The sequence below is a fragment of the Corvus hawaiiensis genome, chromosome 14 (assembly GCF_020740725.1).
Source record: "Corvus hawaiiensis isolate bCorHaw1 chromosome 14, bCorHaw1.pri.cur, whole genome shotgun sequence".
NCBI classification, from domain to species: domain Eukaryota; kingdom Metazoa; phylum Chordata; class Aves; order Passeriformes; family Corvidae; genus Corvus; species Corvus hawaiiensis.
In genome coordinates this window covers 20,371,428-20,398,785 of record NC_063226.1, presented here as the reverse complement: position 1 = coordinate 20,398,785, position 27,358 = coordinate 20,371,428, and the positions used below count along the sequence as shown (strand labels likewise).

At 47.0% G+C, this 27,358-nt stretch overlaps 1 protein-coding gene across 1 annotated transcript in view; it reads left to right on the top strand.

Annotated features, from left to right (window-relative positions):
- Window positions 1-26,363, top strand: part of TRPC5 (transient receptor potential cation channel subfamily C member 5) — a 93,796-nt gene extending 67,433 nt beyond the window's left edge. The window contains exons 7-11 of the mRNA XM_048319083.1: window positions 3,034-3,229; window positions 19,191-19,397; window positions 19,550-19,591; window positions 21,245-21,334; window positions 22,025-26,363. Of these exons, the coding sequence (XP_048175040.1) occupies window positions 3,034-3,229; window positions 19,191-19,397; window positions 19,550-19,591; window positions 21,245-21,334; window positions 22,025-22,759 (1,270 nt within the window). The 3' untranslated portion in view covers window positions 22,760-26,363. The remainder of the gene's footprint in view (window positions 1-3,033; window positions 3,230-19,190; window positions 19,398-19,549; window positions 19,592-21,244; window positions 21,335-22,024) is intronic.
- Window positions 26,364-27,358: the final 995 nt, after the last annotated feature.

The window sequence follows — 27,358 nt, the reverse complement described above, 5'->3', positions numbered from 1 at the left end:
CTTAAGAAATTTATTTAACGTGTTCTTAAAAGTTTAAATGGTCGTTATTAACACCCCCAGCACAAGCTGACATTTGGCTGGGGAACAGATGCACAGCATGGGGCAGCAGCTGGGAAGGAGCAGCTGCAGATCCAAATATTGGGTTGGAGGGGGAAGCAAACGAGGCTGGAGCCAGTCCAGCCAGAGCTGGGTACCCTCCCTTTGCTTGTGGTTCATTCCTTATGAAGAAATAAATCTGAAAAGCTTTGAATCAGTGCACTTTGATTCCCACCAGCATTCCTGGGCAGTCACACAATGAGCTCTAATTCTGCAAGGGGAGGAAAGAGGATGCCCCTCGAGTGTGTGCAGCTCGTGTCAAGTGTGACACCTGTTTACTGGCACATTATTTCCTGTTACTCTCAAAGGGTGGGTTTTAACATTTTCTTGGTGAGGAAATTTTCTGCATTGCACACACAGATCATGGAAAAGTAATATTCCTTTGTGACAGCGAGGAGGGGAAGTCATGAATAATTTAAGCATTTCTGCTTTGGCCTTGCCATCCCTCAGAAAGCAGAGTGCCTGCTGCTTAGGCAGATGATTGGAAAATATGTTTATAGCTGTGATGCTGGCAACTGAAGGAGGGAGAGGAGAGTGAGGAAGATGAGGAAGGGGTGGAGGAAGTCACAGCTCCCTGCCTGCTGTGTCCTTCTCCCTGGAGGGTCATCCTGCCACTCCCCCTGGGATGCAGGTTCCTGTGGCAGAGGGGACACTTGCTCTCTCTGAGCTCCCATGGAGAGTGGTAGAGCTTTGAGAATTCTCCTGTTTGGTTAAGATTCAAAGTACACTCAGAAGGACAGGATAGTCTCTCAATCACAATTTCCAAAATTCCAAAGTAGTGTGAAAGTGTGAACCCCCCCTGAAATATGGACTGTGAAAAGAAGCTGTGGGCCCATCCTGTCATTAAACACTGAGGACATTAAACCTGAGCCTTACTGCTGTGCAGAGCTGCAGGAACCACTTGGTGTCTTTGTCAGGACATGTTCACATTTAAATACGTTGGCCTTAGTCTGGACCCAAATTACACACCTGGTTAATGCTGTGCATCCAGAACAACACATTGATCACTTCTGGAACTGATTTCGGTTTAATGACAGGAACTCTCCTGTGCGTACAGCCCAAGCAATACTTCTACTGTTAAAAGTAAAAATACTATCAATATTTTAAAAGACAGCCAGCATTCCACCACTTCTAGTAGAAATGCTTGGCATTCTTTGGTGAATCCTTTTTACCATCTCAGTTATTTAATAAGCCTAACAAACACCCTGAGCTCTGGGAGAAAGGATTTGTGCTTTAAAGCATCTTTATGATTTTGGCCAGTGAAAAACATAAGCTACATCCACAAAGTATAAACAAAATCCTCATATAAGGCAGGGGGATACATGTGAACAAATGCCTGGAGATGATGGGAGAACAGATTCCTGGTATGTCAAGTAAAGCATCTGAATTATTCATATTGATTTATCTAGTAGTCGCATCTGAAAATATCTGCTGACCTCAGGCCAAAATGGAAACTCTTAAACAGGCATATAAATGTCATTTTTGGATGATATAAATGCCATATTTTGGAAAGCCAAAACAAAGATGCCCAAATAGAGCAATTATTTAGATTGCTGATTACACATCTGACGTGATTGCGAAAGGTCACTTGTCTGTGGCTGAAGCAAAGACAGACCTGGGATGATCTCATCAGCTCAGTGGGGTCAGGTCTAGTTCATCTATGCAAGGAAGGCTTCAAAAGAGGAGAAACACTTGAGCCGAATTAATGTGATGACTCTTTCATTTGAGTCAGTACTGAGCAGTGGCTGCAGGGTTCTCTCAGGGACTCTGCCCTGCGGTGGGTGAGAGCTGCTGCACCAACCATTCAGAGCCACCAGCGTTTTTGGGCAGGTGCACTGCAAACAAAGCAGCGTTTTGGGCAGGTGCACTGCAAACAGAGCAGTTTTTGGGCAGGTGCACTGCAAACACAGCAGAGTTTTTGGGCAAGTGCATTGCAAACAGCAGCATTTTGGGCAGGTGCATTGCAAACAGAGCAGAGTTTTGGGCAGGTGCACTGCAAACAGAGCAGAGTTTTTGGGCAGGTGCACTGCAAACACAGCAGAGTTTTTGGGCAGGTGCATTGCAAACAGAGCAGAGTTTTTGGGCAGGTGCACTGCAAACAGAGCAGAGTTTTTGGGCAGGTGCATTGCAAACAGAGCAGTTTTTGGGCAGGTGCACTGCAAACAGAGCAGAGTTTTTGGGCAGGTGCACTGCAAACACAGTAGCATTTTGGGCAGGTGCATTGCAAACAGGGCAGTTTTTGGGCAGGTGCACTGCAAACACAGCAGAGTTTTTGGGCAGGTGCACTGCAAACAGAGCAGAGTTTTTGGGCAGGTGCATTGCAAACAGAGCAGTTTTTGGGCAGGTGCATTGCAAACAGGGTCACAGCAGCTGAAGCAACTGCAAGCTCTCATCCTGTATCAGAGCAAAAGGTGCAAGAGGCTGTGATTTCTGCCCTCTCCCACCTCGTGGTGCCTTGTTGTTGTGCACTGTTTAACTGCTGCAGTCACGCTGTACTTTGGGATGGGTTCCCTGAGCATTTATCCTGCAGACATGGTAATGATGCAGGCACTGATTAAACAGGAGGGTTTATGGATAACAGCAGTATCACAGCATGGCAATTTTAATTAAATGGAATATATTGTGGCTGTTCTTTGCACGTGTGCAGAGTGGGAAAGGGAGCCTTGAGTTCCTCAGGGTAGTTCTGCTCACTGCATCTCACAAGGACATGGACTGGGCTCTTGGACAGAGAGCAAATGCTGTTGATGGGACAACTCTCACATGCACTGGCTGGTGGGTCACTGTGGCTGAGCACAGGGTGTCCCCAGAGAGGGATAAAAGGCTCTGCTGAGTGGCTGCTCTGTGGTGTCCCCCAATGTCTGTGTGATCCCTACCTTGAAGGTCATTTTCTATCCCCCAGCATCAGGTAGCCAGCTAAAAATCCGTCGTTCTTTGCAGGCTTTTCGAGACCCTCCAGTCACTCTTCTGGTCTGTGTTCGGGCTGCTGAATCTCTACGTCACCAACGTGAAAGCCAGACACGAGTTCACAGAATTTGTTGGGGCCACGATGTTTGGGACCTACAACGTCATCTCCCTCGTTGTGCTGCTGAACATGCTCATAGCCATGATGAACAACTCCTACCAGCTCATTGCTGTGAGTTACCTCCTTCTCTTTTTGCTGTTGTTTTTCCCCGTGTGCCTCATTTGTCTGACTTGAAGCAAGTGGGTACCTTCTGGGATGCTGGAGACTGCTGCCCCCAGTTTCTGACAGCAGGTAGTTGGGATTTCTGCTCACCAGCCTGAATCATGCCTGCGGAGGAGGTTTTGCTCTGTTTGCAATGCTTCTTAGCTGGAAAAGACTCATGGGCTGTGATCTGCCCCTGTCTCCTCCTGTGGAGTAACCTTGCTGACCATCTTGGGTGTATAAAGGGAAACCTTCCCACTGCTTCCTGATGTTTGGTTTTAACTTGGGGGGTGGGTGTTGTGGTATATTTTTTTAATCCTATTTCTGTTTTCTCATGTGAAACCGTGTGTATCGGGAGCCCAGTCCTGCAATTTCTTTTTCCACAGTCTTCCCACTTGAAAGTAGATCATGTCCATCTGTAATACCAGAGTGTCCTGGCTATAAAACCATAATCTGAGATTCCTGAGTAATCCCAGCGCAGGATGGATCTGAGTTGAGGCAGCTCAGGGCTGTAGAGCCCTTACCAAACTAAACTTTCATTTGAATGTTCAAAACTGGCTTCTCCACTGTAATCTCATTCTGTGTACCCAAAAGCCAATCTGTACCTTGATGATTAAATTTGTCAACAGACTGAAAGCTAAAGCAGCGTGGCTCTGCATTTTAAGGCTCTTAAGGACAGGAACAGTATGGAAGCAAGCAAAATCTTGTGTGCACAGTACTTCAGATAAACCAGTGGGCACTTACTTTCCAGTTCTCACCACTATCATGATAGGTTTGGAGATGGTGAGGTGATGGACTGCTGCATCATCTGGGAACAGAAAAGGACTGGGGGGAGTTGTTTGTGTCCTTGGCTGGTCACTCGGTACAAGCAGAGTAGAGGCTTCCTCCTCGGCTTTGGGTGATGCTTGATTTACTCTAGAAGATAAAGCAGAGAAAAAACAGAACCAGCACCAGTTCTCCTACTGTTTCCATTCCCAAATTCCTGGACGAGTCTCCGGGGAAATGTGTGGGTGAGCTCCTTTCCTGGCTAAAGCACAGAGGGGAGTATTGAGTTGTTCTCTTGAACAGGTTCCACAACTGTTGTTGATTATCTGCTGATTCAAGTGGCTCCTAAATTCACTTGGTCAAACTGAGCACAGACCCGTCAAATTGCTGATACTTTTGGACATCTGATCTTTATCATGGTAAAAAGTATGAGAAAAACTGGACCACTGACCTTCCAGATGAGCAGAAAAGCAGTTTATCACAAAGGCATCGCTGCTTTATCAGTCTGTTTCAATGCTTTAAGTGCTTTCTCTTTGTTCACTGCTACTCCTCACATTCCAGGGAGACTGGAATGAGGGACAGAAAACAAAGATTCTCTCCTTGGCCATTTTCTCCAATTCCCCTTCCTTTATTGTCATCGAATAGGCTTGTCACTAAGACAAAGCCCAAGCCTAAGACTGGCATAAGAATAGCAGTATTTGCTATTCACTGTGCCACAAACCACTCATCATTCTTTCCCCTGAATAATTCGAGTGATGCAATGACACATTACACACAATCCCACATGAATTAGAGGGACCCATCATAACAATTAACTGAAGTGAACGGTCCAGAGAGGGCTGTTGTGTCAATGGTTTTGTGTCTGGAGCAGCTGGGAGCAGGGACTGGCCCCATCAGAAAGTCTGCCCTTGACAGACCCGGCGGTAGGGGACTGAACTCCCCAGATAACCGAGGCAAAGCACAGAGTTCAGCGTGCACCATGAGCCCCTGCTCGGGAAAATGACACTGGAAATGCTACAGGAGGCTTCTTTGTCACTTAAACTGTCTCGCTGCAGCTGATACCGAAAGCAGTGACATTTCCCTGGAAGACAAGAGGCAGTCACTTCCCATCTCTTCCCGTGCAGTGCATGCAGCTTGGGTTTGGAAGCTACATTTCTCCATGCTTTCTCTGAGGGACGAATTTCCTTCATGTGTCTTCGAAGGGCAAACATCAATTAATCGCTTCCCCGAAGAAAACAAGTCGTTAATGAACACTGAGCTTTACAAATGTGGGTAGTTTTTTAACCTCCCTTAATCAGGTTCACCCCCTGCTGAATCACAGCAGGCTGGGTGCTAGACTGGGCATTTCTTCCTCCTGGTATTTATATTATACTGGATACACATGGAATGACAGCTTCCAGGGGGGAAGGAGGGGAAAGGAGTCCTTGGGGTGGGTTGGAGGTCTTCTTCTCCAGTGTACCAGCAGGAAATCCTGTGCCACGAGCATCACTGCGGAGAAATAAAACAGACGTGGGGGATGAGACGCGAGTGCATCTCTGCCTGCTGATTCCCCTGCAGTGGAGTGGGGAGGACATCTTCATTAATCCCGTTTGTTAACGAGCTCCAGGCACTGCTGCAGTGCAAACAGGCTTCCTCCCCTCCTCTCTTCCAGGGACAAATACACCTAAAGCATTTGTAGCAGCTATTCTTCAGATTTTCTGCTATACACACACATGAGTTTCTGCTGGGAGGTTTGAGAAGGTAGACTCTGAACTGCTCTTCCTTGCCCCTTGGTTGTGTCTCCCCAGTCTGGGGATCAGGGCTTGGTGCTAATTAGGTGCTGCAGGCGCACAGCATGAAACCACTGCTGTCTGTGGAAGGCAGGGGAAGGCAAGCAAAGAGTAAAAACCTCTGCACAGCTTCGAGTGGTTCTTGACTCAGAGAAGGAAGAACGTTTCTGCCGTAATTTTGTTGGGTTTTTTCCCTCAGCTATTTCAGACTTCAATAAATACATATTTCTAGGAGTGCCCTGAAGCAGTTTCAATATCGATTATTTTCAGACAGCCCATTTTTCTCTTTTGCCAAACTGTAGTTTGGTTATGGCAGACACCATCTTTCACCAAGAAAGCAAACAAAATCCAAATGCAGTCCCCCAAATTTCCATACACTTCGTGCTGTTTCAGTATGGGAAGATCAGAATGTTTTATACAAGCAGCACAGGATACAATGGGATGTTATGCACTGCCAGGTCCCTCATCTCAATACCTTCCCAGACATGACAGAAATACCATCACCCGAGGAAGGAAAGAGGAATTTGTCACAATCACAAGAGGAAGGACAAGGGAATGAGGTGAGAGTAGCCAGGTGGCTCCATCATTTCTAAGTGGCAGAAAGTAACTGAGTGGGTGATGAGGACACTTTATGTGCTGGGCTGTTTCTCATCAGAGCCACTTGGCTGCACCTGAAGTCATACAGTCCTCCTGCCAGTTGGTAATTTTTTCAAAATAACCGGGATAGTTGGTGTTCCTGAGGGTGCAGGTGCATTTTGGCCCTGGTGGTGCCCTCGAGTGCAGGTACATGCTGCAGGGAACTCGTATTCACATATTTTCTGAAAGCTCTTCCTTATGGACAAACCCGTGATATTCTGGGGAGTCAGGCAACAATTAGTCACTGGAACTGCACCAACAGTTCTGGCTGTGCAGCAGCAGGAGCAATACTGATGGGAGAACAGCAAGCAGGGGCCACGTGCAGGACGAAAAGCACGGGCTGTGAGCTGGTGGTCAGAGCTGCAGGTGAGTTAGGGTGATAAACGGTGCACAGCAGCTCTGCAGCACGACCCACCGGCACATTAAAGAGAGATACAAGCCCTCACAGCCTTCAGATGTTTTAGGATAAAAGCACAAAGATGCTTAATACCTCAGGGATTACTTACACCAAAGTGAGCCTGAGAAAGATTCCCTCTAACTCCCGTGTGTGAAGGTGTTGCAGCCTCGAGTGTGTAATGCAGGGTCTATGTGTGATGCTGGAATAATGACTTCACTCCAGCAGTGAGTATAAAGTTACAAAATCGTTCTGTAAATTGTGTTTTGTATCCTCCTATTGGTTTGTGTGTCTGTTATTTCAAGCTATCTCGTCTCAGCTGTTACAGCAAAAGACTGCAGCCTTTAAAATTAAAAAAAAAAAAAAAGAGTTTTAAGTGTGAGTCTGAGAGTAGTATACGATGAAATTGGAACTTAGTTGCCAGTGTTTGGGTTGGAGGAATCAGGGCACTGGGCACCAAACTGCAGGTGCAGTTTTACGTGATGGAATGAAATAGAGTGGATTAGCACACAAAGTGAAGGATGAGAATGAAGATGAGAGATATTTTCATAGCAAAGCAAAAGCTGTTCAGTAAACAGGAATGGCATGTGCAGCTAAAAAATAAATAAAACTTTGACAGGAAGTGTAGGGGATGTTAAACATGGGATTTTCTCAGACTAGAGAGTTTAAAAATTAAGGCACAGAGAAACATAAAGATTTTTCAGCTCCCTATTACATTGTTTCCAAGATAACATTGGATTTCCCTCAGGTGGCAGTTTCAAACTTTTCTTCATCCGCAAAGCACACAGATTCCTCCACTTTTCTGCACCAGCTGAACTCCCTCAGCACCACGGCAGTAATTGCTACCCGGTTTAATTCACAACACCAGCAGAATTCTCTTCCCCACTGTCATTTGTGACCCTTAGGACTGTCAGAAAATGTTCCTCTGCTTGCACAACCTGCACAGTTATTACCTGGTGGTTTTGCTAAGGAGGAATTTTATCAATCAATAAACTTAGTTTGAAATACAACAGCTGGCCAGTCCCTGCAGGTGGCAGGTTTTGGGGTGGTAGGCATTCCCCTATAGAGGTTAAGGCCAGCTCCTAAATCCGGACTCAAATCTAAGCTCTTGTAAAGCATCAGGAAATGTTCATCTCACCAGCCCCATTTCAGAACCATTAATTTGAATTTCTTGGAAATTAAGCTGTCGGTGGTTTTTGACTCTGTCATGCAGCAGGAAATGAAATTATGCTCTTGTTATGTTGCCAGTACAAGCTGGGATTAATATTTCTTGAAGCTTTTTATGGTGCAGCGAAACAAGGAGGTTCTAGAAAGAGGATGAAATGGCTCTTCCTTGGTTTGCCAGCTGAGTGAAATCCCCCTCTTTGTCCCTCAGTTTTGTGGCCCTCAGAGCCTCCTGCTGACCAACACGCACACCTGCTGCCACTGCCCACATGCAGAACCTGTGTTTGAGGTGCAGGTGACACACTCAGACCTTTTCTTCATTCCACAGCACAACTGTAATTACCCAGATCTCAATTACTGTGCTCCTAAAACTCATCCACAGCATCAGCAATAATTAATTGCAATGGGAAATTCTCCTGCACTTAGTCAGTGCCTTCAGTGACACCTGGACAGGGAGACAGGACATGGGTGAATGGCCTTGACCTAAAGGAGGGTGGATTTAGATCAGACATAAGGAAGAAATTGTTCTGTGAGGGTGGGGAGGCCCTGGCACAGGGTGCACAGAGAAGCTGTGGCTGCCCCTGGATCCCTGGAAGTGTCCAAGGCCAGGTTGGATGGGGTTGGAGCAGCCTGGGATAGTGGAAGGTGTCCCTATCCACGAGGGGGGGTGGGATGGGACGATCTCTAAGGTCCCTCCCAACCCAAACCATTCCATGAGTCTGTGATTCCTGTTCTATTTCCCCATGGAGTACAAGCCATGTGAAGAAATGCTGGACCCCCACTCTCTGTTCCCTCCTGAGGAGCTGTAGCCCACCTCTAGAGCAGTGGGATTGATTCCCAAGGCTGAGCGCTCTCTCTGGACCCTGTGGCTGTGGGGGGGGACTCCCAGCAGGTTTTTATTGGAAAGTGAAGGGAAATAGGTTGCAGCCGTGGTGTGTTGAGATGCTCCCATACAGCCAGAGGTCCGTGTGTGAAATTAGCCCTGGAGCTTTGCTCCAGACTGGCAGGCAGCTTAATTGCTTTTTGTTATCAAGCTAAAGGATTCATTTGAAGGTGTAGAACTGTTTGTCTTTTTGCTGGCTTTGGCCTAATTACATGTAACCCATGGACTTGAATCAAGCTGTTAATATTCATCTGGTGTTTGCAGAGCCTCTAAATAGAGGCACTCGATGTGCTCCAGCTTCACATGCTGCATCTTCTGTTGTTAGACCAGACAAAGCTCATTCTCCATCTTAGGATCCAATCCTGCCACTCCTGTGAGTGCTGTCAGCAGAATCAGGAGGTTCATCTTTTCTGTTGCATTTTTCATCTTTGAAACCACAGAGGTTTATGTGTCCCTGGGTACCACCATGGCCCAACCATTTCGGGGCTTACTCAGGGCAGAAACGTTACACTTAAGTAAAAAAAAAAAAAAAAAATCAGCTTGCAATCTGTGGATGGGCCCTGGCTGATTTAAGATATTCCAGGGAATTTGCTGGCATTTATTTCTGGAATTTTCAGGGCTGGGCTCTGGGATTTTTTTTGGTGTAGTTAACACCCCAGTGCCCCGCCTGACAGGTCAATAACTCTCTGCCCATTACGTGCGAGCAGCACAGCAAGGTTTGCTCTTGCTATGTGATAGAAGTTGAAGCATCCAGATGGAACCACATAGGTTGCAGCCCCCTGCATTATCCCATCTTTTATTTAGGCCTGACAAGCTCAATTAGCATTATCTTGTGCTTCTGCATTGAGGGGACTCTTGTTAGAAAGGCAGGAGAAAGGAGGAAAAGTGAAAGATAAAGGAAGAATATCACTGAGGAAAAAGCAGTGCAAAACTAAAAGGGATTTATCTGGGAAGAGCCTTCCCCTGGTACTGAACAAACAGCTATATTACTAAGAATTCTCTGAAACATGGCTTTTTAGATGCCAGTGCTTCACAGATTTCCTTTTCAACACACTGCAATCTTGCAAATAAGTTGATGCTTATAATATAGATTAAAGAGGACACATACAACCCCTTCTAATTAAATGGGGATATATTAATAACCTGGATGCTTTAGCTCCTTGTCTGTTTCTGTTTGCTGATCCTGTCCCCTGTAGCCCCTCATCTATAACCCCTGTTTTTTGGGGGAGAAAACAGGGGCTTCTCTCCTGAGTCAGTGCTATCTGCACAGCTCAAGGTTCACCTACAGACTCGAGCAGTCTCATACATTTATAATCTATCCCTTCCCTTTGGCTCAAGGATGTATTTAAATGGTCAGGACACAGGATTTGTAAATTTTGGAGCAATTACTCAATTTTTGGCAGCAAGGCTCAGGCACTGCATTTAAGTGGCTGTGCAAGCAGGCTGCCTTCCAGAGGTGCTGGGCACCTGCTGCTCCCTCTGGTGCTGTGACCTTTACAGGCTCAGTAAAACACATAACCCAGCTCCACTCCTCTGCTGAGGAAAGGCAGTTTATGGCCAGTCATAAAAGGGCAAAACACTGAAGCATTTGGTGCCTGAATACATGCACAGAGTCACGCTCCTGCGAGGAGCAGGGAGTGGGACATGAGGAACAGCAGCCTTGCTCCCACCTGGCTTTGATTCTGAGGAGATAAGGGAATTCTGAGGAGATAGGGGCAGGTGAAGCCTGGCACCTCCCAAACCCCCTGCAAACCCCACAGGCTGTTCCAGCCCAGTTTCACAGCGTCCTGCTGCAGTCCTCACCAGCACACCGTGACTCACAGGCTGCATGCTGGCTGCTGGGCTCTCCTCATGGCTTCAGGCACACCTGGTGGATGGAAGTGTCACGGTTTGTCCTCCCCTTTGAAATACACCTGCAGCGACTCAGCTGGAGAAGACAAGGTCAAACCAAGTGCTTTGCACACGGAGTGGAAAGTGGTGAATTCTGCAGTGCTCCTTCTTCCAGGGCAAGTTTGTGCCAGAGAATCATCCTGGCTGTGTCCAGCAGAGAATCCAGCTGTGCCAAGGCTCCCACCCACCAGCATTAGGCGGCCTGCACTGACGTGATTGAGCACCCTAAAGCCAGAAGAGAGAACTGAGTTTGATTCCTAAGCTTTAGGAATGGTTTCTCAGAGAGGAACGGGCACTTTGCTAAGCCCAGCAGCATCTCCAAGTGCAATGCAGATATGATCCCTTTGCAGTGATAAGTTTATAGACTCTTAGAATGGCTTGGGTTGGAGAGGACCTCTGAAGATCAAATCCCAGCCTGACTGGCTATGCAGAAAATCAAAGACAATATTCTGGAAATAGGGCAAGTTGAAATGAGGCCGAGTTTGTTTATTTTTTGCTTTGCTACTAACAGAGTCATCAGCATTCAAACACTTTGGGTTAGCCATACCCAAAGGTGAGGTTGGGCCTGCTCAGCCCACCAGTTCTCAAGTTACTTGATATTTACCTGGCTGGAGGTAGTTAACATTATCGGCACAGATGCCCCTTATCTCTCTGACCTTCAGCATGAAAAGAGGCTCTTATCAGGCAGTGATGAAGGAGAGAGAATGGATGGCAGGAAGAACAAAGCCTTGGTGATATCTTCCTCATTGTTTCTTCCTGCTGAGGCTGTTTAGAGAACTGTTTCTCTGCATGACCTTCCCACTGCTCCGATTTATCTGACTATTAAAATAAAAACGGAACTTAACTGGAATATGGCTGCAGAAACAAAAAGGTGTCAGTTCCCATAATTTAGCTGCATTAAAACCAGCACAATCCCCAGTTCTCTGTGTTCTCTCCAATATAGTATTCCCTGGCCTTCTCATTAGCTATCGTTGTTTCCATCCAAGATGCTGGGAGATGAAAAGTATTTGATATATCTCTATATATGTATATATAACCTAAATACATTGTGGAATGCAGCGCATTGCAAGCTATAATAAAAATTTTAATTATGAATATCTTCTGCACATGGAAGTTATAAATAGCAGAGATGCTAAAGCATGCATTTTCCAAGTACAAGCAAACTGATTCCCCGGGGCTGGGGGAAGCAGCCGAGGTTCTGGGAAGGGATGGCCGGTGCCACAGCTCATCTGACAGGTCTGCTGTGCTGTCACCCAGGAGGGAACATCCCTGCTCTCTGCCTGACCCGGTGTGTTCAGGAGCCACTTGTGGTTTTCTTTTCCATTGCAACCAACCCCATTTCCATAATTCCTGAGCCTCTTTGGCTCCAAAGGTGGAGTCCTTTATCCATTTTACAATAAAATGCAGTTGCTGTGTTGTGTCTTGTTGACATTGCCCTGGCCATTCCCAAGGGGGGGCCTCGGACACTACAAAATCAAGGAAACTTTTCCTAACTTCCTCCATTACAGCATGCTCTTTCATGGCTCTGCCAGCTGGGATCTTGCCCCAGCTTTCAGGTTTTTATGGCTCACAGTTGCAGTGATGGCTTATCTGCTGTGTAAAACTTCAGATTTGGGGTTTTTTTTCCTTTGTGCTCTGCTTGCTTTCTGCACCTAAGAGCCTTGCTGCCTTTTGCCAGACAAGGGTAGCTCTTGCCTGGTCAGTTGCCTGCATCCTGGTCCAAGAATTCACTTTCCTTGTTCCCCAGTGCTAGTACTTATTTATGAGTATTTCTTCAGGACCTGCCTGTGCTTCATGAACATCCTGTTCTCTGCTGGAGCCAAAATCCCCCCGTGTCCCTCTTGGAGCTGCATCCCGGGGAGCTGCTCTCCCTTTCCACCCAGCTGCCTTTGCCTGCTGGTGCAGGGGGTGCTCCGGGTGTGTTTTCCCTTATTTTCCTCTGCCAAGGGCTCGCTGTCCCAGGGCACTGCCACAGCTCCTCCTCAGAGCCACTGCAGCTGCTGTCCAGGACTTTTCCTTGCCCACTGCAGCCTGGGCTCATCAGTACTTTCATCTCTTCTCTGGCTGTCTCATGCCCTAACTGTTCTAATTGCTTTTTCCAATGCTAGATTGTCCCCCTTTAGTAATTTTCCTTGTATTTTTGAGATTGATCCTATTAAGTTCTTACCCTTCAGTATGTCATCCCCAGCTTTGAAAGCGAAGTCATTTGTTGCCAGCTGCAGCTGAATTACCTATGCATTAATTGCCTTTGTAGCTTCCTGATTTTCTCACAGACTTTTTCTTCCTATGACATCTTTTTCTTTGAAAAATGTTAAGCACCATTTACGTCAAAGAGCCTGCTTGGATTTTTGCTGCTTGCTTCTCTGAGCTTGTCACCAAACCCCCGAGCTCTGCCCAACAAATATTACAAAATTAACAGCTTTAAAACTGCACAAGAGTTGCCTGTGTCGAGTTCTGTAAAGATTAAGTTTTTCCTGACCCTCTTTCTGCAGTGCTTTCTGTTCAGGACACACAAGGGCATCTTTCTTGTGCCAGCCTGCTTGAAAGCCAGCACTGATATATTTTCTGTGCTGTTTCCTGCTCTGGATTTAGCACAGAGCAATAAAGAGGCACGTGGAGAGAGAAATACATTAAATAGAGTCTAATGACTTCTCCTACGCTTTGCAGCACTGCTAATTACACAGCAAAAAAGACACCTTTGAAGTTCCTGTGCCTCTCAGGCAACCAGCCTCCCTTACTCAGTAGCCTGCAAGGTAAATGTTCCATCCCCCCCCCTTCCTTCCTAGAGGGAAGTACAGCTTGGGCACATCCTAACCCTGTGGGGCTGCTGGTGGCTCTTCCCTGGGGCGGGTCAGCAGCAGAGAGCTGCTCCTGCTGCAGAAATCACTCCAGCTCCTGCCAGCACTCCTGACACGACTAGAAAGCTCCCCAGCCCTCCTTCAGAGGCACTCAGCCACAGCCAGACAGCCTGGTCCCCAGGGCATTGTCACAGCCATCTATATCTGCAGCTGACAAGGCAGCAGCCTGGTTTGCAGCTTAGCCCACAGCCTGTTGTGTAATAAAACACAGGAAAGGCACACGCAGCCCTTTTCGTGCCAGCCAGAGTGATGCTGGAGATCTTTATATGTTATTCCTTCCAAGTGGGTGTGGGGAGGATTTGCATCCCAGGAGCACACTTCCCAGAGGAAGGGGCAGGAGCCCTCGGGCAGCTCTGCATGGCACAGAGGAGCTGGAGCAACTGATTATCCTGGGATGGTTTGACAGTGGAAAAGTTTGATGATCTCAGCATGCCTGGCTGCTGAGCATTACCATCACCCCAGCATTAGGTTTTCTAGAATCACAGAATGGTTTGGGTTGGAGGGAACCTTAAACATCTCGTTCCACTCCTGCCATGGGCAGGGACACCTTCCATTGTCCCAGGCTGCCCCAAGCCCCATCCAGCCTGGCCTTGGACACTTCCAGGGATCCAGGGGCAGCCACAGCTTCTCTGGGCACCCTGTGCCAGGGCCTGCCCACCCTCCCAGGATAGGACTTTGTCCTAATACCTAACCCTGCCCCTCGGAGCTGAGTGTTTGAGCCACGGCTCTGCACCAGCCTGATCCAGAGCAACCCTCAGAGTTCTGCAGCTGAGTGCAGGGACGCCTGCAAAATCCACTGCATCACCAGCATCCATCTCAGCCTGTCCCCTGAGCCAACCAAAGCTCAGGGTTATCCCAGGGCTTTCAGGGATGCTAGGAACTTAAGAGGCAGGAGATGGGACTCCCATGCCTTGATCTGCCACAGGCTTCCCATGGGATGTGCTTCAGCTCCTGAGTGCTCAGATAAATTCACAGTGATTTCCTCCACCAGCTTCCCAGCCACGAGGGAGCTGGAATATTGAAGTCATGGAGAGGTTAAGGAAGCTGGAGGCTGTGGCAGTGGTATCCACCTCATGCAGAAAGCTGACAGCATCTTCCCCTGCTGCGTCTGTGCTGGCTGGGTCAGGACTCACTGCTGTCATTTGGCAAAGTGTGATCCTACCTGTATGGCCCAACAAGGAGAGGGTGATGGAAATCTTTATAGAAAACATCTCAGAAACTGTAAACAACACATTTCTACACAGAGATAAAGACAGAGATTAATGCCTGAATTATCCTGGATAATTAGTGTAGCAGGTAATCATTTAAAATATGGCACATCTGTGAATATATCACTTTGACTGCATTAGAAAATATTTGCAACTGCTACAGTGAAATGGCTCCAGCCATCCCACAGGAAAATCTTTGTGGGAGATTAATTCTCACTTCAAATGGCAGAGATTTGCAAGAGGATTATGTGGCCAGGATGACACATTCACATTGTGATAGGAAGTGAGACAGGTTTTTTTATTCTCACAGCAAAGCTGAGTGCTGGTTTCTTTGAGTTCATGTGTTCTTTGAGCTTGAGGGCTCAGCCCTCTTAAGTAGAGTGTTTGATAGCTGAAATGCTGAACAGTGCTTGAAAGAAAATGGTGACAAGAACAAGGGCGAGAGAGACAGAAGCTCTCAAAGAGAGGACAGTGAAATCCCAACTTAGATCAAAATTCCTAAAGCAACAAGGTCACGCTGGCAAAACCGGTGAATGTGGGGTTTTAGCTTATTATAAATGTTACCAAAGAGTTGTCATCTAAGAACACTGCATGAGGCAGCACAGGTCCGGGAGGATCCTGTACTCACTGCTCAGACCCAGGCACCTCCCAAAAATGTATCTCTTGCCCAGGGGCCAGCAGTTACTGGGGAGACACCCCAAACCTGGAGCACGTCTGGTGGGGCCACATTCACAGCCTGTGCAAGGACTGATGTCCTGGCTGTAACTCACAGCTGCTCCAGGTTTGAACTGGGCACAGAACAGATACTGAAGTGGTTTTTTGGTACTCAGCACAGGGAGGAGAGTTCGGGGAGCTGTAGCTTTGTGTGGGGATTTTACTGCTTACGGCACTAAGGAGAGCTCTAACCAAGAAAATGGTGGTTTCCTGGCACACAAAGACATTGTCAGTAAAAGTGAAGTGGCTCTTTGCTATATATTTCCAACACAAAACTGCTGCCAGGAGCTCTCATCTGATTTGCTCAGGTTCGCAAAACATCAAGGTGAATAATTGAGACAGGCTGAGTTTGTAAACCCTGGGGGATTTGCAGCAGCAGAACAGAGAAGGGAAGAAAAGATACTTCGAGCTTTGTACAGAGGGTCTGCTCTGTCTTTTAAGAGAGGGTACAGTGCATTTGTTGACTGAGACAGCACAAGAAGAAATACAGGTGGGGTGAAGCCAGCATCCCCCAGCCTCACCCACAGACACACTTAAACCAACAGGGATTTGTTCAGACCAGCCTCAAAACTTCCCAAGGGAAAAGTCCTGCTGAGCTTCACAGCACTCAGCCCCTAGGAAAGCCCTTGTAGTCACAGAATCCGGGATGGTTTGGGTTGAGATCACCCTGCCATGGGCAGGGACACCTTCCATGAGACCAGGTTGCTCCAAGCCCTGTCCAGCCTGGCCTGGGACACTTCTAGGGATGAAGTGTCCCATCCAGCTATTTTAAAATGAAAGAACAAAAAGTAAAAAAAAAACACCCCACTTTGTGCAGAAAAGCTTTTTTAGCCCTTTCCCTCCTTTCCCGGAAACAAATTTGCAATCCCCAAGGTAGAGGATTGCCTTACCTTCCTCTTCAAACAGCATCCGACAGCCGCTGCCAAACTGCGTCTGCCCAGGACCGGCCCTTTCAGAATGTGCTGAAGGAAACTGCTGCCAAGTCACAGCTCCTGATCCCACCACTGACACCTTGCCTTTGATGGACCTTTGTAGAGGGGAAGGGTGGATTTATCACAGAATATCACAGAATATGCCGAGTTGGAAGGCAGCACATTCACACCTACTCCTGTGCTGACAAAGAATTTAAAAGATACGTCTCTACCCAAAATAAACCTTTGCACTCTCCTTCGGTTCCTGCCCTGCCCGGAGCTCCCCAGCTGCCTCAGGCAGTGCTGCCAGGTATCTGGAGGTCCTGCTCAGCCCCAGCAGGGCTGTGTAATTCAACCCTGGGCTCATGCAGCTCTTTCTCTAGGAAATGCTGTAGGTGCTCAAACCAGCAACATGCAGCTGCCCCTGGGCTTTTCCTGGTAGTGAGCAGGGGAGGTTTAGCTTGGATATCAGGAAAAATTCCTTCTCCCAAAGAATCGTCAAGCACTAGCATAGGCTGCCCAGGGCAGTGGTGGGGTTTCCATCCCGGGAGGGATTTAAAAGGTGTGTGGATGTGGCACTTGGGGACAGGGGTTAGTGGTAGCCCTGGGGAATGGTTGGACTTGATGATCTTAGAGGGCTTTTCCATGATAACTGGAAAATAATGTAATATCTAATGCTATATCCAAGTGAAGCACAGAAAGTACAGCTCAGGCCCCTTCTCTGGGGATAGATTTGCTCTCCCCCTTCTCTGGTCCCTCTGGGCTCACCTGGCCTGCAGTGCCCATCATTCCTCTTTTTTCAGCTCAAGCTGCCCACACCTGGAAAGGTCCAGGTGGAAAGATGGGCATGAGGGAGCTTTTAGGTGCAGGGAGCAGCCAGCCCTGCTTCTGGAACGGGCTGGGGCAGCTCTACCTGTGACTGGGAGCAGTTGATAGGCAGGAGTTGTCCTGTGGGCTGGCGGGTAGAGACAAAAGAACTAAAAATGAGCAGGAGTTGGTCTTCTTCATTTTTTTTTTTTTATGGTGGCAGTTATTCCTTCTGCTACAAACTGCATTTTTTACTACCCAGAACTTCACTTCCAGCAGCACCAACCTGTGATACTTCACAGCAATGCTGCAGTTATGGGGTCTGATGGTGTGGGAGGAAAAAGGGCCGTGTCAGGCTGCACCTCTGAGTCTACCTATGGCTTGCTGTGGTAAATTGGCAGGGGACAATCATGTTCTCAGCTGGTTCAGACCATCTGCAGAGATTAATGTGCTCCTGGGCCGCTGAGACAGTCGTTCTAAATCGAGGGCTGCACATAATTTGAATACCTTACCAAAATGGAGTTCAGCTGCACCTCACTGTCAAAATGTGAGCATATTTTACCCGTGTCAGGGCGCTGGAGCATGGCCAGAGAGCCAGTGTAGTAATTTTTTGGGCATGATGTTCAGCCATATTTTATTAAACTCCCTGTCCTACACTTCAGTGCCTGCCTGCGAGAGCTGCAGCCCAGCACCCCGTGCTCAATAAGCTGCTTGTTCCAACCTCGCTGAAATCTCCTTGGGAAATTAAAGTCCTGCGTTGTCCTTTTCTCCCACCTTGCGTTGTTCCTTAGCCTGAATCATCGTGGCTTTGGTTTAATCTCGTGTCAGACACCGTTCAGGCAAATGCTGAGCAGCTGAAATGTCACAGCCATCAGCTTAGCACTGTCCTCTGCAGTGGTAACAGCACACAAATCCCCCATTTCGGTTCAGTGTACTGGTGTAAGCTGTGTTCAGCGCAAATCATTTCCCTCCCTTTTCTGCCTAATGTCAGAATTTCTGCAGAACACACAAAACAGGGGCGTTTTTTCAACTTTAAAACTAGCACAAAGCAGCACAAGATCTGTTTTGGATCTCTGGCTGCAGGGAGCTGCCTCTGCCCTGATGTTGGAGGGAATATGCTCTTTGTTACTGGGTTGGCTCCATGGACTAAATTGCAGAGAGTGCTCCCCAAATCCAGCTGTTTTGAAGTCTGTAAGGTCAGGCTCTTCCATAACTCAGCAGTCCTTTCCTGGGGACTGTACAGACCCTCTGTCTATCTGTGCAGCTCTAAAATGATGGTGTTAACTTCCCACCTCCACTTCGTTGGGTTGAAAAACACTAGGGCACAGCAAGCCATCCCCGTGATAATATAAATGCAAAAAACCCCCACCAACCTAAGAGTAAAATGTCTCTTGGCTTCTGTAAGGATAATGCAGAGGCAAGATGTAAAATACGGCACACATAAAATGTGTCATTTCCTTATAAGAGCAGAATTAATGGAGGCCATAAAAAACAAATCAAAAACCACTATGGAAGACCTTTTTCCCAGGGAAGAATATGAGAATTCATTGGGTTTAGACATGAGGAACAGTGGTTTGTGATAATAAAAGTGCTAGCAAAAAGCAAAATAAGAAATGTGTTTTCTTGCTTCTTGCATTGGTGAACTAATAAGCAGAACCTCTTAAGGACAAAGCTGGCCTCTAGCACATGGAATTCTCCTTGCTGGGTCTTGCTCTCCTCTCATTTCTCAGTGGCTGGTATTTTTTTACTCCAGCTGCATTTCACACCAATTTTTTTAAGCCCACCCCCAGCAAGGGAGATGTAAGGAGTGATACTGCTCTGCCTGTGGCTAGAGAAATCCCTCCTTGCTCACTCCTCACCTCCTCAGCCGTGGGCACTGGCTCCAGGAACACCTGCCTGCAGCTCTTGATGGTCTCTGCCTTTCTCTCACAGGACCATGCAGATATCGAGTGGAAGTTCGCACGGACAAAGCTCTGGATGAGTTACTTCGATGAAGGTGCCACTCTGCCCCCTCCTTTTAACATTGTGCCCAGCCCCAAGTCGGTGTGGTACCTTTGCAAGTGGATCCACAACCAGCTGTGCCCAGGTGATGACTCTGACAATGAACAGAAGAGGCACGAAAACCTCAAAACATTCACAGTAAGGAGCTCACGGCTTTGCGCTTCATTTCTGGAGGGTGTTGGGCTGTGAGGGATCAGCAGAGGGTTGCTGGATCATAACTTGCTCAGAGCCATCAGGAGCTCTAAAGACAGGGCCAGACAGGTGACACCCCTATGCCTTTCTCTTTCCAGGAACGACACGCTGACAACCTGATTCAGAATCAACATTACCAGGTAAACTCTTGGGCACATAAAGCTTTTACCTGCTATTTCTTTCTCCTCCTCATTTTCTAATACTTCAATTCTTTCTTGCTTCCAGAATATATTTTGATAAGTGTAGCTCCTCTAAGAGGATTTTGCTTATCGTGGATTAAAGCATTTCCTCATTGGAGGTGGATGGTTCAGTAAATCTGTCCTTGCCTTTCAGCCCCTCTGGAATAGTGGAAAACTTGCAGGTATCAGTGTGGCTGTGGAAGTCAAGGTCACATCCCCATTGGCATCAGGCTGTCAGGCCATCCTGATTAAAACTATTTCTGCAGCATTTTTGCACTCTTGAATTGTTCCTCTCTTGCTCTTTTGTGTAAAGTATCCCTGACTCAGACTGTGGTTGGGATGTTCTTTTGTTTGGGATGGCTCAGGAAAGGAGGAATGATTCCTTTGCTGAATCTTGCTGGTTTTGTTTATCCTCAGCTTGCCTGTCATCAAATACTCATTAAACTCAACCTACAAAAGGATGAAACTTTATTAAAAACACCAGCTTCAGCCCTTTAATTCAGTGGGATGTATTATGCCAGCATGCTGGAAGGAAAAAAATTCTCCAGAATGTTAGGTGGTACGTTAGGCTCCACTGCCAAAAGCCATTAGTAATTTGTCTTCCTGAAGACATCTCCTGCTTTCTGAAGAGCACTTTTATCTGAAGTTGGTGGTTAACATAATTAGTCACCTTTGACAACTGACATACGGTGCTTTCTGACTTCACAGCACAGCTTACGGCTGTGACATTGGGATCTCTTAAAAACCTCTCAGCAGAGCCTTGGTGCAGACACCATCTTCAGCTTGGTGGTGCTCAGACTTGTTTATGAAGGGGGAGAAATGCAGGGCAGGTCTGGAGTAGTCTCTTCCCTGCACACAACATGCACAAACAGCCTTGGTGTGTTTTGGCTGGCACAGATAAATGGACAAGCTCAAAGCACCAGCTTGCTTCTGTAAAGCCGTCAGGGAGGGACATGAGCAGAGCAAAACGGAGCTTATCCAACCAAAACCATGGAGTGTAGCAAACAGGTAACACAGAAGAGTGAGAGTCCTTGGAGAAGTCACTGAGGTGTGATTTGACCCTTCCAGTGCTGCCCACAGATGGTGCAGCCATCCTGAAAAGAGTTTCTGCCCTTAGGGAACATGGTTTGAGGTGAATGTCCATTGTCCCATGGGGTCCTGGCTGTTCTTCACATTATTTATTGCTAACACAACCTCCTTGGCTTTCAAATACTTGATAAACCACCTTCAAATGCCAAATTCAGCCCATCAGGATACACAGTGTGCACACATGAGATTGGTAATAGTAAAAACGTTCAGCAGCTGAGTTAAAGAGCACATCTAAGAACTGCTTGGAGAGACCACTCCAAGAATTTTTTCTCGACACATACAAACTCCAGTACAAAATACCTGCTTTGCCTTTAGTTAAAAACTGAGCATCCATAAGATGGAAGCTGTTTCACCCCTTCCCAAGGTTTGCTCTGCTTAAAAGGAAGCATTTTGTTTCTAGTGGTGAGTGATTTTTAGCCAGCAGAGTCAGGACAGCTGCTGTTGGCAAGAGCTCAGGGAAACACAGCAAGAACAGAGTTTGGGCTGAGCTAGCAATTGAATCACTTGGATTGTTTCCTATTCCAGGAAGTGATAAGAAATCTTGTGAAAAGATACGTTGCAGCAATGATAAGAACTTCCAAGACCAACGAAGGTTTAACTGAAGAAAACTTCAAGGTAATTTATTATTCCTCAACAATAATTTGTTTTATTAATTCAAACAGCCACTTGCAGAGTTTGCACTAACTTGTTACGGTGATTTGTGATGTGTGGAAATGGGATTATGAGTGGAGCTGGGAATATATCTGATGGGCCAGCGGGGTTTTTGGGCAGAGAGAGTTATGATTGAGTGTCTTCTATATGATCACCTCCCAGATTTTAATATACAATGTGCTATGCAGGCAAAAGCATTGGAAAAGGGTAGGAATGAAGTATGGGATTTGAATCAACATCACATTCCCAATCCTAATGCAGACAGAGCCAAAGAATAGGTTGGGGTTGATGGATATTAAGAACACTGACCAGCAAAGCTAAATTTGGGCCTATCAGCTAGACAGGATTCCTGCCAAATTGCAGCAGTTTTCCCTCTTCTATAACTCTTTTATCTGACTTTTTTGGAGGGGCAGAGGGTGGGCAGAGATCAACAGGGCCAGTCCCCAGCCTTTGGAGACAAAAAACCTTGTGAGGTCCCCAGTTCTCAGCACTACCAACACATCATTTTTGTGTGTTCCTGGACTTGGATGTGATGTTCTTGTGTGATTTGGTATCAGCCACTGGCACAACTGAACTGCCCTCCCGAGGGAATGTGGTCATGCCTTCATGTCAGATAAGGCTGCTGGGAGTAACTCCTGTCTCCTCTTGCCCCAGGAATTAAAACAGGACATCTCGAGTTTTCGCTATGAAGTTCTTGACCTCTTAGGGAACAGAAAGCCCCAGAGGAGGAGTTACTCTACCAGCAGCACAGAGGTGTCCCAAAAGGATGAAACAAACGAGGACGGTGCTGGAGAAAAATCCAGAGCCAAGAGCGTGTCTTTCAATGTAGCCAACAAAAAAAAGGACTTCAACGTATCTGCTCTGATTAAAACCATGTCTGGGATCAACATGGTGGAAGAGAAGCCAAAAAGCAACGGCATCAGCAAGCGCTCCTTCGTCCGGAACGGGAACAGAGTTCAGAGACTCTCCAGCTCCAAGAAGGAGTCCTTCAAGAGACTGGGCCTGCTCTTCTCCAAGATGAACGGCCACGTCCCTGAGCCCAGCTCAGAGCCCATGTACACCATTTCAGACGGCATCATTCAGCCACACTACATGTGGAAAGACATTAAATATTCTCCGATGGACAGAGAGAGGGAAGAGAATTGTTCCAAAAGTGAAATTAACCTCAATGAGGTGGCCTACAGTGGGAACACGAGACTTACGGGACAGAGCAAGGAGTGCCCTGTGGTTTGTACCAGCTCCCTTCACTGTGCTTCCAGTATTTGTTCCTCTAACTCCAAACTTATAGACTCGTCAGAGGATGTGTTTGATTCATGGGGAGAGGCCTGTGACTTGTTTATAAACCAGTGGAAAGATGGGCAGGAGGATCATGTCACCACCCGGCTCTAAGCAAAGCTCTCTTAACTCTCACTGGAAAACTCAGCCAAGTATTGGTAATTGTTTGCTCTCATCTGTTTCCTTTCTGTCCACAGGTGAAAAAAAAGTGTAAACCTACTTATGTTACAGCCTATTTTATAGCCATCTGCACCTTCTTTAATTTACTTTTTTTACACTCACTAATACTAAACTAAAGGTTTCACCGTTTATAAGGTCACCATACACCACAGGAATCCCTTTGGATGCAGTCTTAGTCTACAAACCCCACAGACTTCAGGCATGCGGGTGGCTGAGGAAAGGATTTCTCCAGTGCTCCCATCATCATCCCACTCCAGCTGGGTTTCAGTGCTGCTGTCCAACACCATTGGCTCTGCATCCTGCTCAGTTTTGCTCAACAACACAACCAGCTGGTGAGCAGGAGGCTGAGAATCACGCTGAAAATATTTTTTAAAAGGGTTTCAACCTACAACTGGGGTTTTTTTGTTTCCTTTAAGCAATATGACTTCTGATTCTTTTGATTGTGCTTGTTTTTTCAGGCCACTATATTAATATTGTGAATTGTTACTGGATATGAGACCCCTTTGATCATCCACCTGGAACATGTTTTTGTTGCTAACATATTTGCTTATTTACCTAATCTCCCTTTTGGGGAGCAGAAGGACCTTCCAATTAGGCTGACAGTGGGAGCCAGCACCTGGCCTTGCCTCCAACTTCTGTGTAGATGAACTGAAAAGAAAGCAACCCAAACCAACCCTGGCTGCTTGAAATACAAACCTCAAGAGTAGTTTCTAATGGGCTGAACCAAACCCCAGCTCTAAGCCTTGCCCTTATTTTGCAATTCCTAATCTTACTTCCAGTGCTGCATTCACTTTTTGCTGCCTCTCTGATGGGTGTCGGGCTTCAGGGGGAAAACCATCTCCTGAGGGAGAGCATCTTCCCTGGGCCCTTGAGCTGCAGGTCTGAAAGGCAGCCTAGGCAAGAGCAGCTCCAGCTCTGCAGGTCCTTCTCTGAGGTGCAACAAAAAGGAGTGTGGCAGGACGTGGTATCTTTTATTACCTTTTATTTCCCCAGCTGTGGGAGTGTCTGGACAGAGCTTGGCACCGTCACTGCTGTTGTCCCAGGGAGCATCAGAGAGGGGGAGAAGACAACCCCATCAAGGGCAAGGTGGTCGAATTCTTAACAGGGGTTTCAGGGGGGTTTATTTTTATTTTAATTTTTTAACAGTGGGATACTTGAACTTTCTTCTGCAGTGTTGCTAAGGAACACAGATGATTGGCACTCAGCACCGCCTCGGAGCTGTTCTTGGTCAGCTGCTTCCTTGGAGGAAGCAAGTCCTGCCCAGGAACTGGGGAATGGCTTCATTCCTGCCCTCATGCAGAGCTCTGCTCCCAGGAGGGGTTATTGAGCTGCAGCATTTCCCCAGGGTGGCTGCCAGCCATCACCTCACCTGGGAACGGGCTTGTGAATTGCCTCTGGAGAAACATAATGCTGGAAAATCTACACCTGCCACTGGAGTGGGTCAGATTTCACCAGCAAGGGGCATGAGCAGCTCTGCTGGCAGCAGGGAGGGTCAGGAGCAGAAGGATAAGAGATGCTGGGGCACCTGCAGCTGGACACTGCCCAAGTTTTAAACCTGGCTCCCTCCTCTCGTGAAGGAAACTCTCCTTGTGGGGTTTTTCCTTTGGGCACTTGTGCAGCTTCACCCAGAAAGCCCAGTGGAGCACAGAGAGAAATGTGAGTGATGCAGCAGCTCCTGGGGCAGAGCTGAGGTGCCAACACCCTGGACTCATGGAAGAGTTCAGTGCAGACCTCAGGGTGGAGACTGTGGCTCCAGGCCAGCCCTGTTTGAGATAAATCAGCAGTGAGGAGCAGAGACTCAAAAACGTTTCTGTATTCCTTGCTTATAATGACACCAGCCTTGTTACCAGCAGGCAGTGTAAAACCCCAAATATTTAAGCCTCTGGATGTGTTAGTTAAGGCAGAGTGAAAGGCATTTTTGTATCAACAGATTTCAGGCTTTCACACTAATTGCAGGGTTAGAGTTGTCTTTGAAAACTGCATTTCCTCTTCGTTCATGGAAGGCTGAGCAAACTGACATTGGTGGTACACAAGGAGACTTGCAAAACCCGAGGGTGGGGAGCAGCTTGCTGATCATTCCATGAGGAAATCCAGCACCCCTGGCTGAAGGGGCAGATCCATTGATAGGGGAGAGCCACAGTCTGAACACCCCAAGGCAGTGCTCACAATAAAAGCCCCACAGGTCAATAAACCAAACTGAGCACGTTTCTGCAAAGATAAACGTTAGCAGGAGCTGCTACAGGGGGGTGAACTCGAATCCTTTGATGCCTCACCTAACCCACACTGCAGTCTATGAACTCTACTTGACGTGGGGCCAGCAAATCTTTGTGGTATTTCCTGGGTAAGGAGTAAGAATGAAAACAATTCAAGTACAGTTATGCAGATTACATCAGCTGGGCTTGAAAGCGGGCCAGAAACAGGGTTTATAATCCTTGGACAGCGGAAAGGCTCTTAAGTGTTCCATGAGAACAAGCACACAGCCGCTGGTGACGCTCACATGGTGTAATTCGAATGCATTACCAGGTACAGACAACACAAAGAAATGGAATTAACTCTGCAGTGCTGCCCCCAAAAATGTAAAAATCCCTTCCCTGTGTGAGTCACGTTCCCCTGCTGTGCCCCGAAAGGGCAGGGGTGGGAGCTGCCACATCGCAGTGGCACGAGGGGTAACAGATCTGCAAACCCCCAGTGCTGTGCTAAAGGGGGAGATGCTTCACGTGGCTCCTTGGCTGGGGCTCCCCTGGGCTTTGTTTCATGACTGAGATCCTTCCTTGCTCCCAGCTACGAGTGAGTCTGAGCTGACTTTGGAATGCAACACAAATATTTGATTTGGCTGCGATTAATACACGTGTCCAGGAGTTTGCAAAACTCAAATTGGTCCCCCAAAAGGCAAAATTCTCTTTGATTGCATCTATGCATCCCTGTTGATAGCAATAGACTTTGGAGCAGCTGTGAATTATTATTATGCTAAAACAGGAGCTTCAGGGGAGTGAAATTGAAGTAGCTTCTGAAAAACACATTTGATTTAAAAAAACCCAAAAAAACCCAGGTTTTGCTTAATTCACTTGCAGTCACAGTATTTGGGACTTCGCCAGTATTTTTCTGCTTTCAATTGCTCAAAAAGAAAACACGTTTTAGTGAAAGTTATTCTTTCCCTCAGAGAAATGAGTGAATGAGCCCTGTGCTGTCTCTGCAAGGGCCAGGGTAGGAGCTGATGGGACACTGAGTTTCTCCTGTGAGTTAAACTTTTCCTTGGCTCAGCTGGTTCACACCTGGCCTTTATTCTGTGGGCTTCAAGAAGGATCCCTGGACATAATGCAAGGAGTTTGGAGTTAGGAGTAACTGAGATCTCAACCACTTACCCTTTCTTAGGTTTCTTGCTCTTGAAGTTGCATGTTTTTCTCACCTCCCATCCCAGTGTCATTTTCACATGGCTTTTTAAAGCAGCACACCTGCAAATGGTCATGGAATGGTTTGGGTTGGAAGGGACCTTAAAGTTCTTGTTCCAACCCCCCTGCCATGGGTAGGGACACCTTCCACTAGGCCAGGCTGCTCCAAGCCCTGTCCTTGGACACTTCCAGGGATGGGGCATCATCACCAATTTAAAGGGTAACAAGTAACACCCAGGGTTAAGCATTTAATAGAGCTGGGAGGTGTTTGTACTCAGGTCAGAGATTACATAAATTGCTTCAGAAACAAGAAATTAACTGAACTATCTGTGCAGGTTATTTGGAAAACTGCATTTGTACATCGCTCACTTACTGGTAAATATGTAAATACTCCTGTGTTTGTACCTGTGTCCCCTCAGAGGAAGCATGGGCAGTGTCAGAGCCAGGAGGGAGCTCAGCTCCACTCCCCGCTCTGCCTCTGCCTCCCCTGTGACCTTGGGCAAGTCACTCAGCCTCTCGAATGCCTCAGTTTCCCCATCTGTAAAATAGGGATAATAATACTTACCTACCTCGCAGGGGGGGTTAGTTCATTATTTATAAGCACTTTCAAATTTAAAGGCGCTATATACAGTCAGTAGTTAATATTGGTAGCAGTAGTATGTACTTTTATTTTCTTACAACTAATTCAGGTTAGGATGTAACTGTATGTCTGTTACGATAATTTTCCATGTAGGAAACTCGCATGGTTTCCCCATGAAGGGAATTTAGGGGACTTCTGCAGTAGACAGAGAGCAGGAGCAGCATACCCTGGAAGCCTAAATTCTGACACCTTTACTTTTGTGATTTATGCCTCACCCTTAATGTCACCTTCCTGTATTTGTGTTCCATCCCTTTCCTGACAGTCCATGTAACATGATTTTTAGCAGAAACAGCCACTGTAAATATCAAGAATATTTAAATAAATATATTAATGTATGAACATAAACCCTTACCTTTAAAAGAAGTTAAAATTGGTTGGTACAACAGCATTTTAAGCATGGGGGGGCTCCACAGGCAGCTCAGCACTGGTGCACAGCGGGATACCGGGGTAGGGCTATAGGAAAATGTCACATTATCACCTCTGTAATAATCAGTTTTCACCCCA